This window comes from Leopardus geoffroyi, chromosome E3, assembly GCF_018350155.1.
Source record: "Leopardus geoffroyi isolate Oge1 chromosome E3, O.geoffroyi_Oge1_pat1.0, whole genome shotgun sequence".
Lineage (NCBI taxonomy): Eukaryota > Metazoa > Chordata > Mammalia > Carnivora > Felidae > Leopardus > Leopardus geoffroyi.
In genome coordinates this window covers 1,763,307-1,789,086 of record NC_059340.1, presented here as the reverse complement: position 1 = coordinate 1,789,086, position 25,780 = coordinate 1,763,307, and the positions used below count along the sequence as shown (strand labels likewise).

The 25,780-nt window shown below is 49.6% G+C and overlaps 1 protein-coding gene across 2 annotated transcripts in view; it reads left to right on the top strand.

Annotated features, from left to right (window-relative positions):
* The first annotated feature begins 214 nt into the window (after nt 1-214).
* Nucleotides 215-25,780, top strand: part of SNX8 (sorting nexin 8) — a 68,902-nt gene continuing 43,336 nt past the window's right edge. The window contains exon 1 of one of the 2 annotated variants that reach the window (XM_045462021.1): nt 215-516. Coding sequence is in view for 1 of the 2 variants with exons in the window: in XM_045462017.1 (XP_045317973.1) it covers nt 21,142-21,181 (40 nt within the window). In the remaining variant the exon portion in view is untranslated. Of the gene's footprint in view, nt 517-21,126; nt 21,182-25,780 lie in introns of those variants that run through there. The other variant, XM_045462017.1, reaches the window with a different exon arrangement.

Below are 25,780 nucleotides of genomic sequence, written 5' to 3'. Positions count from 1 at the left end.
GGTCGGGAGCCGCAAGTGTTTCTACTGGGGACCACGACAGGGCCCCCATGACAAGCATGTGCTTGAGGCGCGGCACCACAGCTGCTGGGCTCAAACCACAAACTCACCGGGAACCCCAGCCCCCTCGCCTGTGGGACAGGATGGTCCCGTCCAACATGGCAGCCACTCCCTTCCTCCTCCCGTCGGGCTCTGCGCTGAAAGACTACACTATCTGTGACGCCGCGGGGAGGCACAAGGAACCGGCTTAGTCACTGAAACGGAACACATAACTCAGAAGTATATACTGGAAAACACTATGAGTTCAACAAGCTATCTTGGTTGTGATATCTTAGCCTTCCACCAGACAAAGCTTCGCTTACATGAGTTAAGTTTCCCTTTCTCCGTGATGGCTCTTAGAGTCGTCCACTGACTGGGCAAAAGAATGGACGTTTCCAAAATGTAAAAGGAACTTCTGGCGACCAAGAGGTGGCCAGTACTCCTGGAAAGACGGCTGTCTGGCACGATACCAAAATGAAGGCGAGTTGCTTTAATTACTTATGCCCAAGCCGATGGCGGCGGCGGCGGTAATTCCGCCTTCCCCCCCACTCCGAGGGGCACCGTGGTTCGGCCCGCTGAGGCCTCCGCCCTCAGACGCGCGACGACCCCGGGGGCGGGGGGGCGGCTCGGCAGTGGATGGGCGGGGTCTGCCGCCGCTGGGCGGGGTCTGCCGCTGTTGGGGCGGGGCCGGCTGTGGCTGGTGCCGCGGGTCCGCTGTGAGCCGAGAGGATGCTCCGCCCTCGTGTTTTGTGAGGTGCTAGAAGGAATCCGGTGGTGGAGGGGCGGGGGCGGGTGGGCGTCAATGTGTGCTGGGGACCGAGGCTCAGGGTGGGGACACGGAACGTCCCCACGGACGCTGGGCACGGTCGCGCAGCAGCGCCCTGGAAAACGGTCATAGCGCTCTATTGAAAGTCAGGTGTCTTTTCCCTCAGTCGAAAGAACACCAGGGCTACAGAAGGTTCTTGGGTTGCCTGACACCGGGTTTGAATCTTCTCCGTCCTATTTTCAGCTGAGTGGCCTCTCTGCCTCAGTTTCCCCTTATGTGCCGGCCGATAGGTTTCCCCTGGAGGTTAGAGTTCGCTTAATTTCTAGTTGCATCCGCGGTTTTCAGCGGTCACTGGGTTCTCAAAGTGCTGAAGGTGACAGATCCATGAACAAGGAAGCAGAAATTCACAGAAAAGCTTGAACACAGCTGTCCTCGGTGTGGAAGTTGCACGTTTCTTAGGGAAGGTTTCTGGGGCATTGGTGTGTGGCCTGGAGCGGCTGGCTAGTCTCACTTCTTCCTCTTGAAGAGCCTTGTCATGTTTTGAGTTCTTTCTTTTCATTTTTCTTAATATATATATATTTTAATTTTTTTAAACGTTTATTTATTTTTGAGACAGGGAGAGACAGAGCATGAACGGGGGAGGGTCAGAGAGAGGGAGACACAGAATCTGAAACAGGCTCCAGGCTCTGAGCTGTCAGCACAGAGCCCGACGCGGGGCTTGAACTCACTGACCGCGAGATCATGACCTGAGCCGAAGTCGGACGCTTAACCGACTGAGCCACCCAGGCGCCCCTTTTTAAAATTTTTTTTAACGTTTATTTATTTTTGAGACAGGGAGAGACAGAGAATATATATTTTTAAGTTTACTTATGTATGTAATCTCTATGCCCAATGTGGGCAAACTCAGATCCCTGTTGTCAAGAGTCGCGTGCTCTCCAGGCTGAGCCAGCCGGGCATCCTGAGCCTTGTCATGTCCTTTAGTGCAGGTGATGTGGGTGTACGCCCCGTGCAAAACAAGCGATGTGTGTTTTCCAAAGACATCTCTCCGAGTTGTGGAGAGCACCCCCACACCGTCCTCGGTTCCACTGCTCACAAAGGTCTGAAGTTAGGGGCCTGAGTGGGCCGTGCTCTGCTGGGGGTACGGTGGCGAGGCAAAAATGCAGGATTCCTTTACTGTTTCCTTTTTTTGAAGACGGGGTGAGGGGGGAGAAGCCAAGGGAGGGGGACAGAGGATCCGAAGTGGGCTTCATGCTGTCAGCACAGAGCCCAACGCGGGGCTCGAACTCATGAACCGTGAGATCATGACCTGAGCCCAAGTTGGAGGCTTAACTGACTGACTAAGCCGCCCAGGTGCCCCGAGAATGCATGATCCTTGTCATCTTAGAATTACAGTGTAAGGGAGACGACTTTCAAGAATCAAAGTGTGCCATAAATGTTCATTTATGATGGGTTCATAAATTCCAAGCCAAACCCTGCTCCCTTTCAGCGTGTATGCATTTAGTCACTCTAAGGAATAGGATGCGGCAGAGGTGATGCTATGTCCCCTCCAAACCTAGGTCCTGAGAATGGGAAGCCTCCACCTGGCCTGCTGTCTCTTCTCTTGGATCACCGGCTCTGAAAGAAGCTAGCCACCGTGTCCTCGGGACACTCAAGCAATCTGTGGCAGGGTCCCGGTCGGGAGGAACTGAACTCCCCGGCCAACATCAGCACCGGGTTGTCAGACATGCTAAACGGACATAGAACCACAGCCCGTGTCCCGTGTCCCAAGAGGCCTCCGGAGAAAGCAAACATGCCCCCACCTTGACCCTGGATGTCCAGGCTCCAGAACTGTCAGAACTTTGTTGTCGAAGCCCCCCTGGTCTGTGGTATTCTGTTTATGACAGCCTTAGCAGACTAACACGATAGGGAAATATGTATAGTACACAGAGAAAGGCCTAGAAGCAGACACATGAAGTGCCATGAAAATAGGTTCTGAGGGGGGTAAGCAGTGCTGGTGTTGTTGATCAGAGAAAACCGTTTGCCGTAGAATTCGGTGGTAGGTTTGTGACTGTTCCCTGCAAAGTTCTTTCAACACTTCTATGTGTTTGACAATTGTATAGTAAATCATTGGGGATGGGGAGGACTCATCTCTGAAAATAAATCAAAGGCTCAAGCAAAAAATAATTACTTTTGCCTTTTATTTTACCTTATATTTCAAGGTAAATGGTTGATTCTATAGACAAAAATTTTAGCTAATAAATGCAAAAGGATCAGTAAAAGTAAAGAAGCAACCTTTTGAGGGGCGCCTGGGTGGCTCAGTCGGTTGAACACCCCACTTCAGCTCAGGTTATGATCTCACGGTTCGTGAGTTCGAGCCCTGTGACAGGCTCTTTGCTGACAGCTCAGAGCCTGGAGCCTGCTTCGGATTCTGTGTCTCCCTTCCCTCACTCATGATCTGTCTGTGTGTGTGTCTCTCTCTCAAACATAAATAAACATTTTAAAAAAATTTAAAGAAGCGACCTTTTGTGGCCCGTACGAAATCACAATGTCCTGGGAGGAACCAGGGTCTGAATTTCAACATCTGGTTTGAAGGCCATAGTTCTCCCTCTAGGCACTACTTTAGTCACATCCTGTAAGATTATGTTGTGTTTTCTGCGAAAAAAAAATTTTTTTAAGTTTATTTATATATTTTGAGAGAGAATGACATGGGAGGGGCAGAGACAGAACCCCAGGGAGGCTCCACACTGTGAGCACAGGGCCCCCACCCGGGGCTTGAACTCACGAACCTTGAGGTCATGACCTGAGCCGAAACCAAGAGTCAGATGCTTAAACAACTGAGCTGCCCAGGCGCCCCTGAAAATGTTCTGTAATTTCCATTATGATTTCTTCTCAGACTCATGGTTTATTTGGAAATGTGTCGTCAATTTCCAAATACTTGAGGATTTTCCAGACACGTTTCCAAAATTAGTTTCTTGCGTATTTACCTGGTGGCCAGAGACCATACTTTGTATGGTGTCAATCCTTTTTTTTTCAACGTTTTTTATTTATTTTTTTGGGACAGAGAGAGACAGAGCATGAACGGGGGAGGGGCAGAGAGAGAGGGAGACACAGAATCGGAAACAGGCTCCAGGCTCTGAGCCATCAGCCCAGAGCCCGACGCGGGGCTCGAACTCAAGGACCGCGAGATCATGACCTGGCTGAAGTCGGACGCTTAACCGACTGCGCCACCCAGGCGCCCCAATCCTTTTTAAAATTTGAGATTTTGTTTTATGGCCATAGTGCGGTCCACCTTGCTGAATGTTCCTCGTGCGCTTGGAGCACACAGGTGGAGTGTTTCGTATACAGCAGGCCAGGCGGATGGTTAGCGCTGTTCAACTCTTCTAAAAGATTTCTGATGTCTACCATTGCTCAGAGAGATGTTGAAACCTCCGATTCTACTGAAGGATTTGTCTTGTCCCTTCCTTCATGGGATGTCGAGTTCTGGAGCAGGCGCAGACACAATGAGGGTTGCTTTGCCTTTGTTGATGAATTGGCCCCCTCTACCATTTTTATTCCTGGTGATACGTCCTGGTCTGGAGTCTGTTGTGTCTGATACTATTATAGTAACTTCCAGCCTGCTTTTGATTAATGTTTGCATAGCGTCATGGATCCGATTGTGTCCCCTGAAAAGTCAAGTCCGAGTCTCAGCCCCAGGTACCTGTGAATGTGACCTTAACTGCAAAAAGGGTCTTTGCAGATGCCATCAAGTTGAGTGAGGTCACACTGGATTAGAGAGGGCCCCAGTGCAATGTCTGGGGTCCTTATGGGAAGTAGGATATTTGGAAAGAAACAGAAGAGAATGCCATGTGAGGATGGAGACCGAAGAAATGGTGAATCCAGGGGGTAAGAAAAGAAACATCAAGGCTTGTGGGCAACCACCAGAAGCTAGGAGAGGCGCGGGCAGGGGTTTTCCCTCGGAGCATCCAGAAGAAACAAGCCTGCTGATGCCTTGATTTCCAATGTCTGGCCTTCAGAACTGAGAGAATAAATTTCTGTTATTTTTAGCCACCCAGTTGGTGTTCCTTGTAATCTCTATATAGCACGTTATTTAAAGAGGGTTTTACAGACAGTGTGTAGTGCGACCTTACTTTTTTAATCCAATCTGTTCATCTTTGCTTTGAATGGAAGTGTTTTTCTCATTTCCACCCGATGTAATTATAGCTCCAGTCGGGATCCAGTCCACCATTTTACTATCCGTTTTCTATTTGTTTTTTGTTCTTCTTCTCCTGGCCTTTAAAAAAAAACTAATTGACAGTTCGTGTATAAGTGGCAGCATGCTACACGCACCGTAATACACTTTATTTCACTTAATTTATCAGAAGATCTATCTGCGTCGGTACATAGATTCGTGTCCTTTTTCACCTCAGTGTGGATTATCAAAGCATAACTCAGATGTGTGGGTGTTACCCCCGTGCAAACCACACGTACTGGTTTGAGGGACAGAGTTAATAGACCCTTGTGGCCAACAAACCAAGGCAAAAATAAGATTTACTTGAGAGAGAGGAAAACCTGAGGTCTGGGCAGGGAATCCTTGTTCCTGCACGGGCGTGCTCCGTGGTGTTGTGCCCCGCTTTACCGTGTTTCACAGATATTTTGGTTTTCACAAATTGGAGGTTTGTGGCTGCCTTGAGCAAGTTTGTTGGCGCCTTTGCTCGTTTGGTGTGTCTGTATCACATTTTGATAATTCTCCCAATGCTTTTTTGTCATAATGTGTCACGGTGATCTGTGACCGTGATCTTTGACGTTACCATCGTGATTGTTTTGGGGACCAGGAACCGCGTTCCCGTAAGGGCAAACCTAATCGATAACCGTGTGTGTGCTGACCGCTTTCCCGACCGGCTGTTCCCCTTCTCCCTAGTCCTCGGGCCTCCCTGTTTCCCGAGACACGACAACACTGAAACTGGGCCACGTAATGACCCTACAGAGTTCCCTGGGGTCCCAGCGAAAGCAAGATTCTCACGTCTCTGACGTCAGATCACGAGCTAGGGACGAGTAAGCTCGGTGAGGAAGGCGGAAACCGGGCCCCTCGCCCCGGACGTTTAGCCGGGTGGTCGGCGCAAAGGACACGCTCCGGAAGTTAATTAGCATGGGAAAGAATCGGCCTCCCCGTTTTAGCGGTCGGGACAGAAGAGCGAACCAGCCACGGCATCCCCGTAAGCTACAGCCTGACCCAGAGCAACGCGCTGACTGCCTCAGTTCCACGAAGGAAGGCCGAGGCGGGGAGGAAGCTGCGGGAGGAGAGTCTGAAGCCAGCAGAGGCCGCGTCCAAGACGGAAGAGTGCACGGCGGTGTAGACGCGGCCGCAGGGGGTCCGGAAGATCCAGCTGCGACCGTTAACGAAGGGGCCCGCACGCCACACGGTCTTCAGGAGACGCCGTCGAGGACGTGCGTCAGGACGTGCGTAGTTGGAGAGACGTCAGCACCCGGCTTCCCAGCCTCAAGGGACCGGCCGACCCTCCCGTCCGGGGCTGCCGCAGCAGCCGGTGACCGCAAGCCGGGGCCAGTGCCCAGCGACCCGTCCCGAGTCCGAGGGCCCCGAGCAAGCACGCGGAGTGGGCGCTGCCTGTCCTCTGCCGACGGGACGCCGCCGCCCGGATGGCAGCGCGTCTGTGTGCGACGCCCCTGGTCACCCAAGAGCTCGGACGGACACGGGCAGTGAGACGAGCGTGGTGTTCGTGCCTGACTCGGCATCCGTCCTGCCGCCCGTGGGCCGAGGAGTCGTTTCGGTCCTCAAGACGTATTTAACAGGCGCACTTCGTAAGGCTGTAGCTGCCACGGATGGTGCTTCCTCTGGTGGCAAAAGTCCGCCGAAAACCTGCCGGAAAGGAGTCACCGTTCTCGATGCCACTAAGAACGTACGTGATTCGCAGGAAGAGGCCAAAATATCAGTTGTGACAGGAGTTTGGCAGAAGGCGATGCCAGCCCGCAGGGACGACCTCGAGGGGGTCAGGACACGGGCGAGGAAGTCCGTGCAGATGTGGGGGAACAGGAAGAGAACAGAACCAGAGGTGGAGCCTGCGGGTGGCGCTGGACGGCTTCCCTCTCACGCTTCACCAGACGAGCACCCGCTCCTTCCGGGTGAGCAAGTGAGGAGGTTTCTGGAGCTGGAACCCACTCCTGGTGAAGGCGCCGCGCGGACGGTCGAAATGACCGCAAAGGGTTCAGAACAGCGCGTAAACGGAGTCGCTAAAGCCGCAGCGGGTGTGAGCGGCTGGACCCCAGGCGTGAAGGAAGTTCTCCTGTGGGTACGATGCTATGGGACAGCATCGCAGGCTACGGAGAGGCCTTTCGGGAAAGAGTCGGTCAGCACAGCAGACTTGATCGTCTCATTTCAGAACTTGCCAGAACCACCCCAGCCTCCGGCAACCTCCACCCTGACGGTCGGCAGCCGGCGGCCTCCAGGAAAACCTCCCACCGGCAGAAAGGTTACAGCCCGCTGCAGGCTTGGGTGATGGTTAGCATTTTTAGCAATAAGATATGTTTATTTAAAAAATTTTTTTAAAGTTTTTCAACATTTATTTATTTTTGAGAGACAGAGAGAGACAGAGCATGAGCAGGGGAGGGGCAGAGAGAGAGGGAGACACAGAATCCAAAGCAGGCTCCAGGCTCTGAGCTGTCAGCACAGAGCCCGACGCAGGGCCCCAACTCATGAGTGGTGAGATCATGATCTGAACCGAAATCAGATGCCCAACCGACTGAGCCCCCCCAGGTGGCCCAGCGATAGAGTATTTTTAAATTAAAGTAGTACCTGTTTTTTTTTAGACATCATGCCATTGCACACTTACTAGACTGCATCGTAGTGTAAACACAGATTTTTATACGCCCGGGGAAACCAAAAAATTCATTTGACTGACTTCATTCTGATTGAGCTTTACTGCAGAGGTCTGGAAGCAAACTTGGAGCATCCCTGATACGCCTGTACTTTGAATAACCCGATTAGCTGCCCGGGTGTCTGTCCTCGAGCGACTGACCGGGAACACCTGGGAAAACCGTCCCTCTTGGTGGCGGCCACCCAGGAGCCTCGCAAGTGGAGCTGTGGACACCCAAGACCTCCTCTGCCAGTAGCTGTCCTTCAGCACGTCCCGCTGGCCTGGCCGGCGTGCACCCTTTCTCGCCATCAGAACGTCTTCAGATGCACCACAGCGGCCCAGTCCTACTGCCGACGTCTGGATGATGGCCTGTCTTTTACCAAAACGAGCACGCTCCCGCAGATGTCTGTCCACACGGTGTGAGTGCGCTTTGTTTGGGGTTTGCCTCCATTCGGAGTCGCCCAGTGTAGCCCACCGAGTCACGTGTGCTACAGCCACGTCAGGGAGGCGTTGTGCCACCAACATCCGGGGGAGGCTGCCTGCCCCGGAAGAGGCGGAGCCTCCAGCCTGCCGTCCCCCGTGGTGGTGGGCTGCCTCCACACCTCCTGCCCTCCCGGAGGGTCAGAAATACACTTGACGCGTGGGCAGAGTTGCTGTTAGTGCCTCTAATTACACCCAGCTCTTCAGGTCGGCAGCTGGCTGCGCTGCGGTCCATCCATCGGGAAGCACCCCGCCCCCCACCCCCAGGCCAGACTCACGACCCCGGGCCACTCGGCTCCTCTGCTGCCAGGCAGTGTGGCCAGTTGCTGTGCTGCCAGAGGTAGTGTTTTCATTTCCATCCGTTAGCCGTTGGATGATTAAAGAGGACGACATAGGTGAGGCAAACCCAACGTAGCACTTCCTGAAGCAGACCGCCTCCGTTTGGAGAACCGCGAGATGGGGACAAAGAAGAACAAGGAAAAGAAAAAGGACATATCAGATCGGCTGGGGCCGCGTAGTCACCCTCGTTTGGGGCGAGAAGGAACAGGGAAATAAGGACGGAGCCCGGGTGGGCAGCGTGTGGGGACTGGGGGACAGTTTCTGGTCCCTTGGAGCACTTGCAGGGACCAGCAGTGATGGCACACGGGCAGAGGTGGCACCATCCATTCTGGGCCCGGAAAGTTAACACCTCAAAACCTGATTTTAAAATGTAAATTCATTTTTTGTTGTAAGATTTTTTTTTGAGAGACAGAGAGCGTGCGAGCAGGGGAGAGGCAGAGAGAGGGAGAGAGAATCCCAAGCAGCCTCCGACGGACAGCGGAGAGCCCATCGTGGGGCTCAAACTCACAAACCACAAGATCATGACCTGAGCCAAAGTCATATGCTTTATTGACTGAGCCACCCAGGCCCCCCAAAATGTAAATTCATTGGAAGGAGACATTTAGGGCTCCCACGAAACCGTGAGTTTGATGGGCTAAATGTTCTGCCACACCCCCACCCCCGTGGGAAGCCCAGGGCTCGGGGCGGGGAGGGCAGGGTGCCCCCCTCGCCTGCTGCCTGCCGCCTGATGTGGGCAGTTCACTTACTCTCACTGAGCCTGCTTTCTTGCCTGAAGCTGGATGATAACAGTAGGCAGCTCCTAGGCTAGGGAGGACTCCCCAGAAGATAATGTGGATAACTTCTGCCTTTCTTTTCCTATAGGCTTATCTGAAAAGAAAGAGAGTATTTTCAAGAGGGCCCACCGGGTTCTAAAGGGTGGCGGTCACTCCTGGGTTTTAGAAAGAGGCTCAGAGCTGGGAAGTGTCTAGTCCCTCAGCCCAGGAGGCAAGGACAGGGGTGAGGGAGAGCCCAAGGTGACAGGGTCTCCAGCGGGGTGGCCAGGGGGGTGTCTGGCGTCCTTGCTGCCCCCTCGGCAAAGTCTCGGGAGCCCTGTTGCGCCAGAGGGGCTGACGTCCCCCCTCACCTCCCAGCCATGGGCCTGCCTGGGCTGCGTTGTCAGCATCGAGGCCCAAACACAACGGCCTGTAGGACTTCCCCTAAAAAAAAAAAATGTGAAATTGGATTCCTGGTTAGCCAGTGAGTGAAGGCTTATTATCAGATTTATTGTGACAAATCTGATGTCGAACAAAGAAACGAGACGTTTGCCTGTCTCTTACGCTAGTTAAAGAACAGTGCCTGGTACATAGTGAGTGATCGGTGAGCCCTTGCAGCATGCTTGGTGAGTGGTAGCGCTTACGGGGCCAATGGTCTGACGTGGATCTGCCGTCCCGTGGCCGTGGGCCTGGGGTGAGAGACCCCCCTGCATGGAGGGGAGGCATCAGGGAAACGCATGCTGGCATCGTCACGGCTCATTCTAGTGGCTGCGAGCATGTGGGTCGCGATTGTGAGTGGGAGGGAGGCATCTGTGCCAGAGCGGGGGAAGAAAGGAAGGCAGACCAGGCAGGGGCTCTGGGCTCACCATCTTTTCTTTTTTTTTTTTTTTTTCAATTTTTTTTTTTTTTCAACGTTTATTTATTTTTGGGACAGAGAGAGACAGAGCATGAACGGGGGAGGGGCAGAGAGAGAGGGAGACACAGAATCGGAAACAGGCTCCAGGCTCCGAGCCATCAGCCCAGAGCCCGACGCGGGGCTCGAACTCACGGACCGCGAGATCGTGACGTGGCTAAAGTCGGACGCTTAACCGACTGCGCCACCCAGGCGCCCCATGGGCTCACCATCTTTTGATGGTGCTATGTGGACGGGCAGCATGTGGTTTCGTTTGAAGTGCGGGGAGGGCTGGCGCCCCCGGGTCGCCCGCCAGATGGCCGGACTGCATGCAGCGCTGAACTTCCTGGCTGTGAGCCGCCCTCCGGGGTGGGCAGCTGGGGAAGTTTCGACAGATCTGCGCGGCCACGAGGCCAGGCCTCTCGCGGGTCCAGCGATGCACCCCTTTGCGGTCCGTCCTCCCCTTACCCCGCACCCCGCATTTGGGGAGGAGGTCGCTGAGCGGTGGGAAAGGAAAGTGAACACAGAGACAAAACCAGCGGTTTTTGTGGGAAAATTGAACACCAGCAGGGTGCTCTCCGAGCTTCGGCCTGCAGAATTGCTTTGCGTGTGCGTGCGTGCGAAGAGAGGCCGGGTTCCAGAACGCAGCGGCACTTGCCTTGTGATTTTTCCATCTGCTTGAAAGAATCACGGAGGGAAGGATCCAAGGTAGCTGCCAGGCCCGCGGTTCTCAAACGGTGGTCCTCAGAGCGCAGAAGTCCCCCGGGGGCCCCACGCCAGACCCGTCCTTATGCCCGTGACTCCAGTTTGTAAAACACTTAAAACGGTCCGGAAAGGACGATAAAGTTTCTTTACCACGCCCTTGTCTGTCTTTATAGGTTTATAATATAGATGTGTATGTAACAGGTACATGGCTAACATGTATATAGTGTTACATGTAGAATTTTAATTCTATATAGTATTTTATATGATGTTTATTACATAAGTAGTAAAATTATTACATAAATAGCTTATTTATATATTGTTATAGTATTTACAGCACTTATGTCCGTACAAATATGTATAAAATACTATATGTAGTAAATACAGAGAGGAAATATGTATAGTGATAAATAAATAAGAAAGCTTATAGTAAACACATTTATATTAATATACATAAACTAATATATATCATACAAATTATATATATATATGTGTATATATATATACTCCACTAATGGTCGAAAATGCCATATATAGTAGAAGTATAAATCTATAAAGACAGGCAAGGGCATTATAAATGTAAGAATACATATTTAGGAGCACCTGGGGGGCTCAGTCGGTTAAGTGCCTGTCTCTTGATTTCGGCTCAAGGGACTGAGGTCCTGATCTCACAGTTTGTGAGTTCGAGCCCCACATCAGGCTCCATGCAGACAGTGCAGAGCCTGCTTGGGATTCTCTCTCCTTCTCTCTCTGTCCCTTTCCCTGCTCACATGTTCTCTCCTTCTCTCTCTCTCTCTCTCAAAATAAATAAGCTAAAAAATACATATTTCATACACAGAGATGTATAGTAATGTGCGTCACCGGAGAACAGAATGCACGTTTATGATCCCTATTTGTACATCTTTTCCTGGAATTTTCGCTTCTTTCCCATTATGTTTTTGAGATGAATTCATTTTCACGTACCATAGCTCATTCATTTCTGCTGAGTGACATTCCATTATAGACCACATCTTACTTTCTTTCTTCCTTTTTTTTTTTTAATTTTAAAGAGAGAGAGTGAGAGAGTGCACGTGGGAGCCATGTGAGAGGCAAGAGGAGAGAGAATCTCAAGCAGGCTCCACACTCAATGCAGCACTTGACACGGGGCTCAGTCCCATGACCCCGGGATCGTGAGCTGAGCCGAAATCAAGAGTTAGACACAACAGGGGCGCCTAGGTGGCTCAGTCGGTTAAGCGTCCAACTTTGGCTCAGGTCGTGATCTCGCGGTCCGTGAGTTCGAGCCCCATGTCGGGCTCTGTGCTGACAGCGCGGAGCCTGGAGCCTGTTTCAGATTCTGTGTCTCCCTCTCTCTCTCTGACCCTCCCCCATTCATGCTCTGTCTCTCTCTGTCTCAAAAATAAAAATAAAAAAAACGTTAAAACAAATAAAAAAAAAAATAGTTAGACACAACGGACTGAACCATCCTGGCGCCCGAAGACCATATCCTAGTTCCTGGGTCCCTCCTCTGGCTCTTGGAAATTTGGGCTATTTCCCTTCTTTGGTGCTGCAAACAATGCTGTGAAAAATGTTCTCACATGCGCGCACGAGCTCATCTGAAGACTGTCCACATCGGGGGCTGGGCTGGGCGGGTCTCGCGTGGGGCGTCCTCAACTGTGTAGGATGATGGCATGTTTTCCCAAAGTAACTGTGTAGCAGGGTTGGCTTATTGCCATGGCGACCCCAGAAGGCTTCCACCATCCGTGAGCATAAATGAAATTCTGGTCGTGACATCACCGTTACGAGGCTGCAGCTCCGTCCTGGGAGCCGCGAGAGTTTCGAGCCCCGTGGCCAACTGGGACGAGCAGCAGCGGCTCTGCCACTAACCCAGTGAGTGTCCGTGGATGGACCCTTATGCTCCTGTGGACCACGATTTGCTTGCCTGCTTGTAAGGGCCAAAAGAGGGAACCAAAGAGACGTGACAACTGATTCCGATGCCTCATCTTCGCTGGATCCTGTACTGGAGGGAAAAAACATGCTCTGATGCATGTCACGGACTGAACTGACAAAGCTGAGGACATCGGAATACAAACAGAAGATCAGATAAAAATACATTAACAGGGTGAAATTTGCTGAAGCTGATGGCTGTTCCGAGGTGATGGAAGAGAATATCACTGTTCTAAGGAAACGTGTCTTGAGTATTTAGCGGTAGAGGGACATGATACACACAGCTTACTCTGAACGTATAAGTTAGGTTTGCAAGATGAAGGGTGTGGGGTTCCACGCTAAGGCCGGGGAACGTAAGGGGCGGGAAAACCTCACTCACCCAGGAAGATCGGGACCAAGAGCTACAGTTTCTTCTCTCGGGAGCTCTGGATCTTGACAAAGTCCCCCGTAAGGAACAGGTGTTTGGAGATGTCTGTTCATATGAGTGCATGGCTGAACAAGTAAATGAAAGAATAAATTGATAATTAAATAAAGGATGTGATATCTTGGCTGGACCACAGTTGTAGAGAGCCCCATGTGTTAATATTGACCTTTTTATGAAGTTTGATAGCCGGTGATGGCCTACCTTACTCCTACCACAGAGTACTTCAGCGCTGTCCAATAAAAGTGTCACATGTGTGGGGAACCTGGGTGGCTCAGTTGGTTAAGTGTCCGACTTCCGGTCAGGTCACGATCTCACATCCGTGGGGTCAAGCCCCATATCAGTCTCTGCGCTGACAGCTCAGAGCCTGGACCCTGCTTCGGATTCTGTGTCTCCCTCTCTCTCTGCCCCTACCCTGCTTGTGCTCTGTCTCTCTTAAAAATAAATTCAAAAGGAAGGAAGGAACGAACGAAGGAAACAAAGAAGGAACGAAGGATGGATGAATGGAAGGAAGGATTGATGGATGGATGGATAATATGTGGTATATCCATACAGTGGAATATTACTCAGGCTTAAAAAGGAAGCAAATTCTGGCACCTGTTACAACGTGGATGAACCTTGAGGACATGATGCTGAATGAAGTAAGCCAGACACAGAAGGATCTCACTCTTTAGGGGTCTCTGGACTCATCAAAACCACAGAGACAGAAAGGAGATGGTGGTGCCGGGGGCTGGGGAAGGGGGGTGGGGGTCAGTGTGTACTGGGAACAGAGTCTCAGTGTGGGAGGACGGAAAGTTCTGGAAGGGGACAGTTGTGATGTCTACACAACAGTATAAATTTTAATGCCACTGAACCGTGCACTGACAAAAGGTTAAGATGGCACATTCCATGTTATATATACTTTAGCACAATAAAATGGTTTTATTAAAAACGTTACTGTTGAAACCATCATTTCGGGGCCGTCTGCCTGTCTGCTGGCTGGGTACCCTCGAACAGGACGCTGAGCTGACAGCCTTGGTCTTCCGTGGGCACAGTGTGCTGGGTTCCCCGCTGTGTGTAAGGCACCGCGGAAGGACAAACATGTCACCGAAGAAGCCTGCAGAGGGAGCTCTTGGCCTTCCCTTTGCCGCTGAGGACTGGAGGCTGCTGGTCACGCCTTTCCTCTTTGAATTCCTGACGTCCTAAGAAGCCCGAGACGCTTTGCTCCCCAAGGCATTGAGCTCCTCACTCGTTTCTCCAGGATGTCTGTCTAAATGCGGCTGTCCCTAAGCTCACAGAGCAGGGATGGGGGAGATAGGAGGACTCAAGGGGTCCAATGTGGCCCCAATTCCTCCAAACTGCTTCCCTTCTCACTTGACCAAGTCCCCCTTCTGCCCTCGGCCTCAGAGGTGCACCTGTTCCAGCTCGGGGCATGGTCAGCAATCAGTCCCTGTTCAACTCCAGGGACCTCGGGCAAGCTGTTTATCTCCTCTTCGCCCGATCCTGACTGTAACGTAGGTTGAGAAGCTGACTTTGAAACAAGATCACGGTGGTCCTTGGGGGAGCATCTCTGCCTTGGTCCCGGCCACACCCGGCTTGACCAGAACCCAGCTGTCTGGCCCCGCCGTGTGCTTAACATGCGTTAGCTCACGCAGCCCTCGGGATGACCGTGGAGGCAGGGACAGCTGTGTCCCCACGTGTGGACTGCTCCCCTCCATCATGCTGGCCTGCCTCTCTTAGACACCGTGCCTTCGCTGTGTTCCTTCCTGAGGAGGGCTGGCAAGAAGGGAAAGTGGATGTGGTGATGAGGCATCCCCGGGGCCAAGCAAGCTTCAGCAGCCCTTACCCTCGCCAACTAATAGAGCAGCAATTCTCAGGAGGCCTAGGGATTTACAGAGCGCCAACTGCTAGCCACGCGTTGCCGTAAGTCCTTTCTAAGCAGCTCACTTAATCTTCGTGGCATTTAAAAAAATTTTTTTTAGTGTTTATTTGTTTGTGAGACAGAGAGAGACAGAACATGAAGGGGGGAGGGTCAGAGAGAGGGAGACACAGAATCTGAAACAGGCTCCGGGCTCTGAGTTATGAGCACAGAGCCCAACATGGGGCTCGAACTCACGGACCGTGAGATCATGACCTGAGCCGAAGTCAGACGCTTAACCGACCGAGCCACCCAGGCGCCCCAATCTTTGCAGCATTTTTTAACACAAAGAGAAGTACAGAGCAAGATACAAACACTCATCCGTTCACCCACGGGCAGATTTTTTTAAGTGTTAATATTTTGTCGCATTTGCCTCAAAAATGTTCTTTCCAAGGGGGGAGAAATTTGATTGCTCCCCTGCCTATCGCTCCCAAATTTCATTTGCTCTCCTCTTCTGGAAAGAAGCTATCGTGTCTACGTAAATAATACATACATTGTTTGGTATTTTTTAATTAAATTTTTATTAATTTGGTGCAGATTCACATGCAGCTGTGGGAGATAAAACAGTTGGCCCGGTGTCCCCTAACGAGGCACAGCTATCGTGTCCTGTCACAACCGGATGCTGACATTGACACATTCCGCCTGTCTTCAGATTCCCTCCGCTACCTGTCCTCATTGGTGTCTGCCTGTTCCCTCTCCACGTAAACATAAATAGTTAAATAGTATACCATGCGTGTCCTTTTGCAACACTGTGTCCTTTTCAAAATCTCTCCAACTTGGTACGTTCTGTTCTAGTTCATACAGTGTATAAATACGTGGAATTTATTATTCATTCTACATAGATATCAAAGTACTTTGGGTTTTTTTCTTTTTGGTTTATAAATAGCACCAGGGTGAAGAGTGTTGCACTTGTCGCCACAAGCTGTAGTTTAGAAAATGTGACCAGCAGTGGAATTTCCAGGTCATAAGGTACCTGCGTCCCACTTTATCAGACATCCACAAATTGCCCTGCAAAGCATCTCTACCAATTTATACTCCCTCTGCCGGCATCCAGATATTTCCATGTCTCTTCACCTCGCGTGCAGAAAGGGGTCTCTGTCTCCTCGTTGCTCGCACTTGCCTTTCCCTGACGTAAGTAGATTTCTGATTAAAGCGGAAAGGGAAAAATTATCAAAAGCACCTGGAATTTCCAGCAGGGCTGGGGAACCAGGCTCAAAGCTAAAGTAGACGGAAACGTGCAGGTCTGCGGAGAGCCAGACGGCGAGGACAGCACTGTCCCGTGGCCGGGTCACGGGTGTCGGTCACACCCCAGCACCACTGACGGTAGCCCCTGGATGCCGGTGGAAGCCGGGCCCCTTCTCCCCTTAGACGTGGGGAGCAGGTGCCGTGGCCCCCGTGAGTCATCACCTGGACCCCACGGCCCCCGAGGGAAGCCTGGCCAGGCACAGCTGGGACATGCGTGCCCGACACTGTACTTTCCACTGTGGGAAAAGGCTCTCAGAGGAGAGAAACACAGACAGAAAGTTTCAGACGCCAAGTGGCCAAAAAATAATAACAAATGTCCAGTATACCTAATTAGTAGTAAAGCTGACCGTCTTTTTATGTTTGTGGGCCTCTCAGATTCCTCTGTCGGTGAGCTGCCCCTACCTATCTTGTGCCTCATATTGAGCGTACATGCTCTTTGTACTCTGTTTAATCTTTAAACCTTTAATATATGTTGCGGTACCTTCTAATCTTTAACCCTGTTATGTGTGTTAAAGGATTGTCTTCCAGCCCGAGGCTTCTCTCTTCCCTCTGTTTATGGTGTCTTTTGTCCACTTTGTCATGCTGGTACTTAGAATTATTAATAAAGAATTTTCTTTATTGTGTCCTGTGCGCCTCCCTGGCTGGAGGATGTGGCTACACGGGGTACTTGGATTCATTCTGCTGCAAACAAGTGAATTCTGGATAACATGTAAAAACCCGTGTCATTAAAGGTCTCGAAGAGCTAAAGAGATAACGCAGAATCACTGTGCCGGAAGCAGCAGGAGAACGAAAGGCATTTGCCGGCCTGGGCGACCGTGAGCTTCAGCCGACGGCCTCGCGGTGCGTGGCCTCTCCCGATACATTATTGGGAAGATAATAGAAAGCCACTGCCCCCTAAAACTAGGACCCCCCAAATGCTATATATATCCAGGGCAAGAGGGAAGCCAGAACAAATTTGCCCTTTGCCGGTACAGCAAGGAATTTTGACACAGCAGAGACAGGGCCGGCCGGGGAGGAGCTGAGAAGCTTCGCTGCCAACATGCCCTCGTGCGGACCTGGGGTCCAAACCCGGGATCTTAACACCTTCAGCTTCAAAAGCGAAGGGGTCTCGGCCTGGTCGTCTGTCTCGGTGCCTCGTAGAAGCAAACATAAATTCTTTTCTTTTTTTCCAAGTAACACAGGGGTTTCCTCTCTTCTGCGAGTGTTTAGAGGTCACCCTTGAGTTAATTAACATTCAGTCTTTCATGTTTTCTCATGTGCATTTAAGATTATACGTTTCCCTTTAAACATGGCTTTGTCTGCTTCTCTCGGGCTCCGATAAGGAGTGCTTTCATCATCAATTCCAAATAATCCGTCTTTCGTGATGCAGTGTTTTAGCCTTCTGCACAAAGAGGAGATTCTTGGCTAGTGGTTTATTACCAGTTTTTATCGAGGTGGAATTTACACACAGGAAATGTACAGATCTTACGTATTAGAGATCAAAGGGTTTTGACAAGCCCATATGCCAGTGCAGCTAATACCCTCATCGAGAGCTAGAATGTTCTATCGCCCCGCATAATTCCCCTGTGCCCCCCTTCACAGTACTGAGCCGCCATCGTGACTTCCTTCAGTCTGAATCAGATTTCCTTTTCCTGGGTCGTCATATAGTTTTGCTTATTCTAGAATTTTCGACCGATGGAAAAATGTGTTTCTGTCTGGCTTTGTTCACTCTGCAGAGTATTTCCAAGATCTGTCCCTATTGGTGCGCATGTCCGTAGGCTCTTCCTTTTTATCTCCCAGTAGTGTTTGGTCATTTGGCTGTGCAGAAATGTGCTTGTCTGTGCTTCTCCGAGTGAACGTCTATAGACCAGCTGGGGAAGCATTGACATCCTAATGCTATGTGGACACGAATATTTAGGTCTTCTTTAATTACTCTCAGCAACGTTTTACAATTTTCTTTGCAGTCTTGCTCGTATCTTTAGAAATGTATTCATAGGGGAGCCTGGGTGGCTCCATCGGTTAAGCGTCCAACTTCGGCTCAGGTCATGATCTTGCGGTTTGTGGGTTCGAATCCTGCATCCAGCTCTGTGCTGACAGCTCAGAGCCTGGAGCCTGCTTCAGATTCTGTGTCTCCCTCTCTCTCTGCCCCTCCCCTGTTCACACTCTGTCTCTTAATAATAAATGAACGTTAAAACATTTTAAAATAAAATAAAAGAAAAATGTACTCATAAATATTTCCTTTTTTAATGCTCTTGGTATTAAACATTTTTTTTATTAATGATTTTATTTATTTTTGAAGGTGAGAGAGAGAGACAGAGCACGAGCGGGGGAGGAACAGAGAGAGAGGGAGACACAGAATTCAAAGCAGGCTCCAGGCTCCGAGCTGTCAGCACAGAGCCCGACGTGGAGCTTGAACTCATGAGCTGTGAGATCATGACCTGAGCCAAAGTCAGACGCTTAACCGACTGAGCCACCCAGGCACCCCACTATTGGTATTCTTTAAAGTTTCTTTTCTCGTTTTTTTTTTTTTTAATTTATTTATTTAGAGAGAGAGCTGGGAAGAGGCAGAGAGAGAGGGAGAGAGAGAGAGAATCCCAAGTAGGCTCCGTGCTGCCAGCACAGAGCCCAATACGGTGCTCAAACTCATGAACTGTGAGATCGTGACCAGAGCCAAAGTCAGGCGCTTAACCGACCGAGCCACCCAGGCGCCCCTAAAGTTTATTTTCTAATTGTGCATTGCTGATGTATGGAAATATAATAGGGACACCTGGGTGGCTCAGTCAGTCAAGCATCCAACTTCAGCTCAGGTCATGATCTCACCGTTTGTGGGATCAAGCCCTGCATCAGGCTCCGCGCTGACGGTATGGAGCCTGCTCAGGATTCTCTCTCTCTCCTTCTCTCTTTGCCCTTCCCTCACTTGTGCTTTCTCTCTCTCTCTCTCTCTCTCTCTCAGAATAAATAAACTTAAAAAAAAGAGTTATAGGGGCGCCTGGGTGGCTCAGTCGGTTAAGCGTCCGACTTCAGCCAGGTCGCGATCTCGCGGTCCGTGAGTTCGAGCCCCGCGTCGGGCTCTGGGCTGATGGTTCAGAGCCTGGAGCCTGCTTCCGATTCTGTGTCTCCCTCTCTCTCTGCCCCTCCCCCGTTCATGCTCTGTCTCTCTCTGTCTCAAAAATAAATAAACGTTGAAAAAAAAATTAAAAAAAAATTAAAAAAAAATTAAAAAAAAAAGAGTTATAAAAACTATTTATATTTGACGTTGTATCTTGCATTCTTGCTAAAATGTTATTACAAATTCTAGTGACTTGTGGATTCTACAGAACTCACTATGGACATGATTATATTTTTATTACAGATTTTTTCTCTCCTAGCCATATGCAGTTGTTTTCGTCTCTTGCTAGACCTCCGATTGAATGTCAACTGTGAGCAATGAAGTGTGTGTTGTTGGCCTTGGTCCCAGACATCCAATATTTCAACTCAAATGTTGAAACAATTCAATATTTTATCATGCTGGCCCGAGTGGCTAGCTCTTGGTTTTTTAAGATACCCTTATGAGGTTGAGAAAGGTCCCTTCTATTGGTCATTTGCTGAGAGTTTCATGATGAATGGATGCTGGACATTTTTCAAATGCCTTTTGCGCATCTATTGAAATGATCTTACGAATTTTCTCCTTTGTTCTACTGATACGGTGTCATGGGTTGAACTGTGCCACCCAAAAAAGATGCATTGAAGTCTTGACCCTCAGTGCCTAGAAATGTGGCCTTCTCTGGAAATAGGGTCTTTGCAGATATAATCAATTTAAGATGGGGTCGTTAGGGTAGGCCCTCATCTAATGTGACTAGTGTCCCTGTAAGAAAAAGAAAATGCCTCGTGAAGACAGAGACACACGTGGAGAAGACACAGCCATGTGACGACAGAGGAGGGCTTGGAGTGATGTGTCTACAAGCCAAGGAGTGCCAAGGATTTGTAGCAAACCACCAGAAGACAGAGAAAGCAAGGGAATCTTGTCCCCTAACAAGTTGCAGACAGACCATGGCCCACGGACAACTTGATTTCAGACTTCAAGCCTCCAGGGTTGTGAGATAGTAAATTTCTATTGTTTTAAGCCCCTTGGATTGTGGCGCATTGTTACCAGTCCTGGAAAACTAATACGTGTGCTGAGTTACCTTGATTTGGAAATGTTAAACCAAACTTGCATTTTACTTGGTCACAATATTTTATCCATTTTACATGTGTTACTGGGTTAGATTTGTTTATATTTTGTTAAGGATTTTTGTGTCTGTGTTCATGAGCAACATTACCTATAGTTTCTTCCAGCGTATTTGATTTTGGTATCAAGATAATTTTCTTCTAATGTCTTTGATTATCAGAATTTACAGCAAAAATTTGAGGAAATAGGTTGTTTTTTAAGTTTATTTATTTTTGAGAGAGAGAGAGACAGAGACTCATTTATTTATGAACGAGTGAGGGGCAGAGAGAGGAAGACACAGAATCCGAAGCAGGCTCCAGGCTCCGAGCTGTCAGCACAGAGCCCGACAGGGGGCTCGAACCCATGAGCCTCGATATCATGACCCAAGCCAAAGTTGGATGCTTAACTGACTGGGCCACCCAGGCGCCCCAATATTTTTTTAAGGCTATTTTTTAGTGCAGTTTAAGCATCAAACAAAACTGAGAGGGAGGTGCAGTGATTTCCCATATCTCCTTGCCCCCACCCATGCATTGCCCCCCCCCACTTTACCAGCCCCCCACCAGAATGGTGTGTCTGTTACCAACCTGCACTGACACATTATAATCCATCATTCACCTTATGGTTCACTCTTGGTATTGTTCGTTCCATAGGTTTGAACAACGTCGGAGAAATGGCTCGTCTCTAATTTCATTTTCCATGTGTTTGTTACGAGTATACAGAAATGCAACTGATTCAGGTATATTAGTGTTGTATCCTGCCACCTCGGTCAATTTTCCTATTCGAGTTCTAGGTGGTGGTGGTGGTGGTTTTAGATTCCTTAGCATTCTCTGCTTCCACAGCCACTTTCCTTTCCAGTCGTCATGCCATTTTCTTCTTGCCCAGTCGTGGGCGAGGACTTCCAGTCAGTGTTGACTTTTAACGTCTTGTCTTGCCTTACTGCCAATCACAGGGGGAAAATGTTGGGTCTCTCACTGTTAAGTATGAACCAGCTTTAGCTTCTCACGGATCCTCCTTTTCAATTTGAAGAAGTTTCCTTATCATCCTAGTTTGCAGAGAGATGTAATCATAAATGGGTGTTAAATTTTTCCATAATTTCCCATGCGAGTTTTGGGGGGCATTTTTTTTTTGCATAATGTATTTTTTCTTCAATGTAAATTTTATGCATATGCGATGATCATATGGTTCTGTTAACACAGTGAGTTAAATTGATTTTTCAACTAATTAAACCACCTCCATTCCTGGCAAAAACTCTGCTTATATAATAACACTGCTATTACATTTTCCTTGGAAGTTCAGTAGAACTTACCAGTAAAGCCATCTGGACCATGAGTTTTCTTTGTGAGAAAGTTTTTTTTTTTTTAATTGAAAATAATTTAAAGACTTTTTAAATGTTTATTTAAAAACATTTTTAACGTTTATTCATTTTTGAGAGACAGAGAGAGACAAAGTGGGAATGGGGAGGGGCAGAGAGAGAGAGAGGGAGACACAGGATCTGAAGCAGGCTCCAGGCTCTGAGCAAAACAGAGCCGAACGCGGACTCGAACCCAGAAACCGTGAGATCATGACCTGAGCTGAAGTCGGATGCTTAAGTGACTGAGCCGCCCACGTGCCCCAAATTGAAAATAACTTTTTAACTGTGGTGAAATACACATAAAATTTACCACCTTAACCATTTTTTTAAGTACAAAATTCAACGGCATTAAGTAGCACAAATTTAGTGGCTTAAAACGATAAAAATGTGTTGTCTTATTGTTTGAGAAGTCACAAGTGTGAAATGAGTCCTAAAGGATTGAAATCCAGGTGTTGGTAGGTAGGAAAGGTTCTTTCTAGAACCTCCAATGGAAAAGTCATTCTTCGCTTCTGCCAGATTCTTCTTTTTTTTTTTATGTTTATTTATTTTTGAGAGACAGAGTGTGTGTGTGAGTGGGGAGAGGCAGAGAGGGAGACACAGAATCCAAAGCAGGCTCCAGGGTCTGAGCTGTCAGCATAGAGCCCAATGTAGGGCTCAAACCCATAAACTGTGAGATTATGACCCGAGCTGAAGTTGGTCGCTTAACTGACTGAGCCACCCAGGCGTCCTGTCTCTACCAGCTTCTAGAGGCTGCCGGCATTCCTTGGCTCGTGACTGCACCACCCCAGTCTCGGCCTCCAGCATCACATGGATGTCTCCGTAATGTTGGCACTGTTCCCTTCCTCCTATGTGTACCCTCATAATTGCACCGTGACCCACCCAGATAATTCGGGAGACTGTCTCCATCTCACGAGCCTTAACTTTGCACATTTTCAGAGTCCCTTTTTCCACATAAGGTAATATATTCACGGGTTCTGGGGACTAGATGGTCTTTGAGGGGCTAGTCTTGTGTCTACCACAGCTAACCTTCTGGCTCCCAAAGATTCACATCTGTCCAGTCTGCAAAATACATCTCTCACATCCCAGTATCCCCCAAAGTCTCAACCCTTTCAGCACAACTCAATGTCCCAAATCTCATCATCTAAATAAGGTAGAACAGGTATGGGTGAGACGCCATCTGTGATTCATCCCGGGGCAGAACTCCTCTCCATCTGGGCACCTAGAGAACAAATGATCTAATCCCCGAGTACGATGGCGCGATAGGCATAGGGTAACAGTTATAAACATTCCCATTTAAACAGAAAGAAACGGAAGGAGAAAGGAATTGCGGCCCTAAGCAATTCTGAAATGCAAGGGAATAAACTCAGGTTTCAACGAACTGTCCTCCGTGGTTCAAGGTCCACGGCTGCACCCTGAGTCTTCCTTCCTTTTTCATGAAGCGTAGCACGTGTTTGTAGCCGAGTAGTATTTTCAGCCTGTTTCCTGCCTGTAGAGTTTTCGAGTCCGCCTTCTTTCATTTCGTCTTCCTCTGTCCCTTGAAGTCCAAGCTGGTAGTGTTTCTGCTGAGACAAGATGTTCAAAAACCGTGTGGGTCTGACACGTGCGCCGTTACAAAAGAGGCTCGGGGAGCAGGGGGGGTGGGGCTCGGGCGGCTGAACGTCTGACTCTCGATTTTGGCTCAGGTCATGATCTCACGGTTTGTGGGTTCAAACCCCGCACTGGGCTTGGCGCTGACAGTGCGGAGCCTGCTTGGGATTCCCTCCCTCCACCCCCCACCCAGCCCTGTCCCTCCCCTGCTCACGCTCTCTCTCTCAAAATTAATAAACATTAAAAAAAGAAAAGAAAGAGGCTCATCCACAGGTCTTTCCTGAATAATCCTGTCTCTTTTTTGCTTCTGCTGAAATGCCACACATCTAATCTAATCTCTCCAAAGAGCTCTCTGTGATGAATACTGTGGCCTTTTGTTCCTTTCCAGGCGCTAGAAAAAGGTTGTCCAGGCACACCCCTGGCTTTCTCTCCAGAGCACACTTTCCTGACCGTGAGTCTCCTAATTTTACAATTGTTTGCAGTCCGGATAGGTTCTTTCTCATGGACCTGGGACACAATCTAGCTGAGCTTTCTGCCACTGCGGGGCAGAAGCTATTTTCCACTAGCTTCCGGTAATGTGGTCCTCATTTCCTTCTGAGGCCTCACCAAAATTGCCTTTAATTTTTTTTTTTTTTAATGTTTATTTATTTTTGAGAGAGACAGAGACCAAGCTTGAGCAGGGGAGGGGCAGAGAGAGAGGGAGACACAGAATCCGAAGCAGGTTCCAGGCTCCGAGCTGTCAGCACAGAGCCCGACGCGGGGCTGGAACTCACCGACCGTGAGATCATGACCTGGGCCGAAGTCGGACGCCCAACCGACCGACCGAGCCACCCAAGCACCCCATAAAGTGCCTTTAACGTCTGAACTTCCGTCTGCACTCGCTTTATGGCAGTTTGGGTATTGCCATCTAAGATGATGTGGACTTTCTACACCACAGTCCTTACTAACCGAGTTGTTAACGGGCACGTGTCTGCTGACAATCTGTTCACGGCAATCTAGGCTTTTTCTATGATGCTTGTCAAAATTCTTCCGGTCTCTACCCTTCCCCTAATTCCAAAGCCAGTTCCACGTCTGTAGGTATTTGTCATAACAGTCCCCCACTTGGCGCGTGCCAGCACGAGTATTTTGTGCTCCCCCGTGGCAGTGCGGCGTGCCATTGTATGGCTCTACGGCAATAAATATGTTCATCCAGTCTGTTGTTAACAGACATTTGGGTTAGTTCCAGTTTGTAGCTATTCAAATGAGGCTTCTAGGAATGAGCCTCTTTCTGGTGGGCATATGCTTTGATTTCCCTGGGGTAAATATCCAGGACTGGGATTTGCCTCACGGGTTATTCTTTCTCCACTCTTGGTCTGGTGTGGACAGCCAGCACCCACGCTCCTCCTAAAGGCTGGTGGGGTAGCTCTCCGTCCATCCTGAGCCTATCTAGGGACTTTAGGCCGTATCGTGTCTTTGCTGCAGGCCCAAGCTGTGCTCTCCTGTTACCTGACCCAGGCTCCTAAGATTTTTATCTTTTCTTTAATGTTTATTTATTTTTGAGAGACAGAGCACAAGTGGGAAAGGGGCAGAGGGAGAGGGAGACACAGAATCCGAAGGAGCTCCAGGCTCTGAGCTGTCAGCACAGAGCCCGACGTGGGGCTCGAACTCACGGACTGGGAGATCGTGACCTGAGCTGAAGTCGGACGCTCAACCGACTGAGCCACCGCCCCAAGAAGTCTCTTATTTAAACCTTAACCTTTCAGGAACACACCTTTGAAATGAGTGATACCGATGTTGCCATATTACATGCGAGCAAACTGAGGCTGACGAGAATAAAGTAGCTTGTCCGACGTCTCGTGAGGAGAGCCAACATTTCTGAGATGTTGAAATCTTCCTGAGGCTCCTGGAGGACGTGAGCAGATCTCCGGAACTTTAGGATGCAAGCTTGAGAAGGTATCTCGCTGCCTGACAAGGAAGCGTCGCCCGAGGATTCGGTTTCATGACCTTCACGGTGTTGAGATGATACTGGCTCAGCACTTTGTGCAGTGCCTGTCACATCATTAGGGTTCCATACGTGTTTGGGGGCTATTAATATTATTTGCGAAGTTGTTGTAATTTTCTCTGCCTTCAGACTCCCTCCCCCCAGAGCCACAGGCCGCATCCCCCTCAAGCCTTCTAAAAGAAGAGGTTACGGATGGACTGGAATTTCCTGATTAAGATTGTTGAGGGGGTAGGGGCAACTGGGTGGCTCAGTCGGTTGAGCATCTGACTCTTGGTTTCGGCTCAGGTCATGATCCCAGGGTTTGGGATCGAGCCCAGATTTGGGCTCTGTGCTGAGTGCGGAGCCTGCCTAAGATTCTCTCTCCCTCTCTCTCTCTCTGTCTTTCTCTCTCTCTCCCCCCCTCCTCCCCTCCCTTG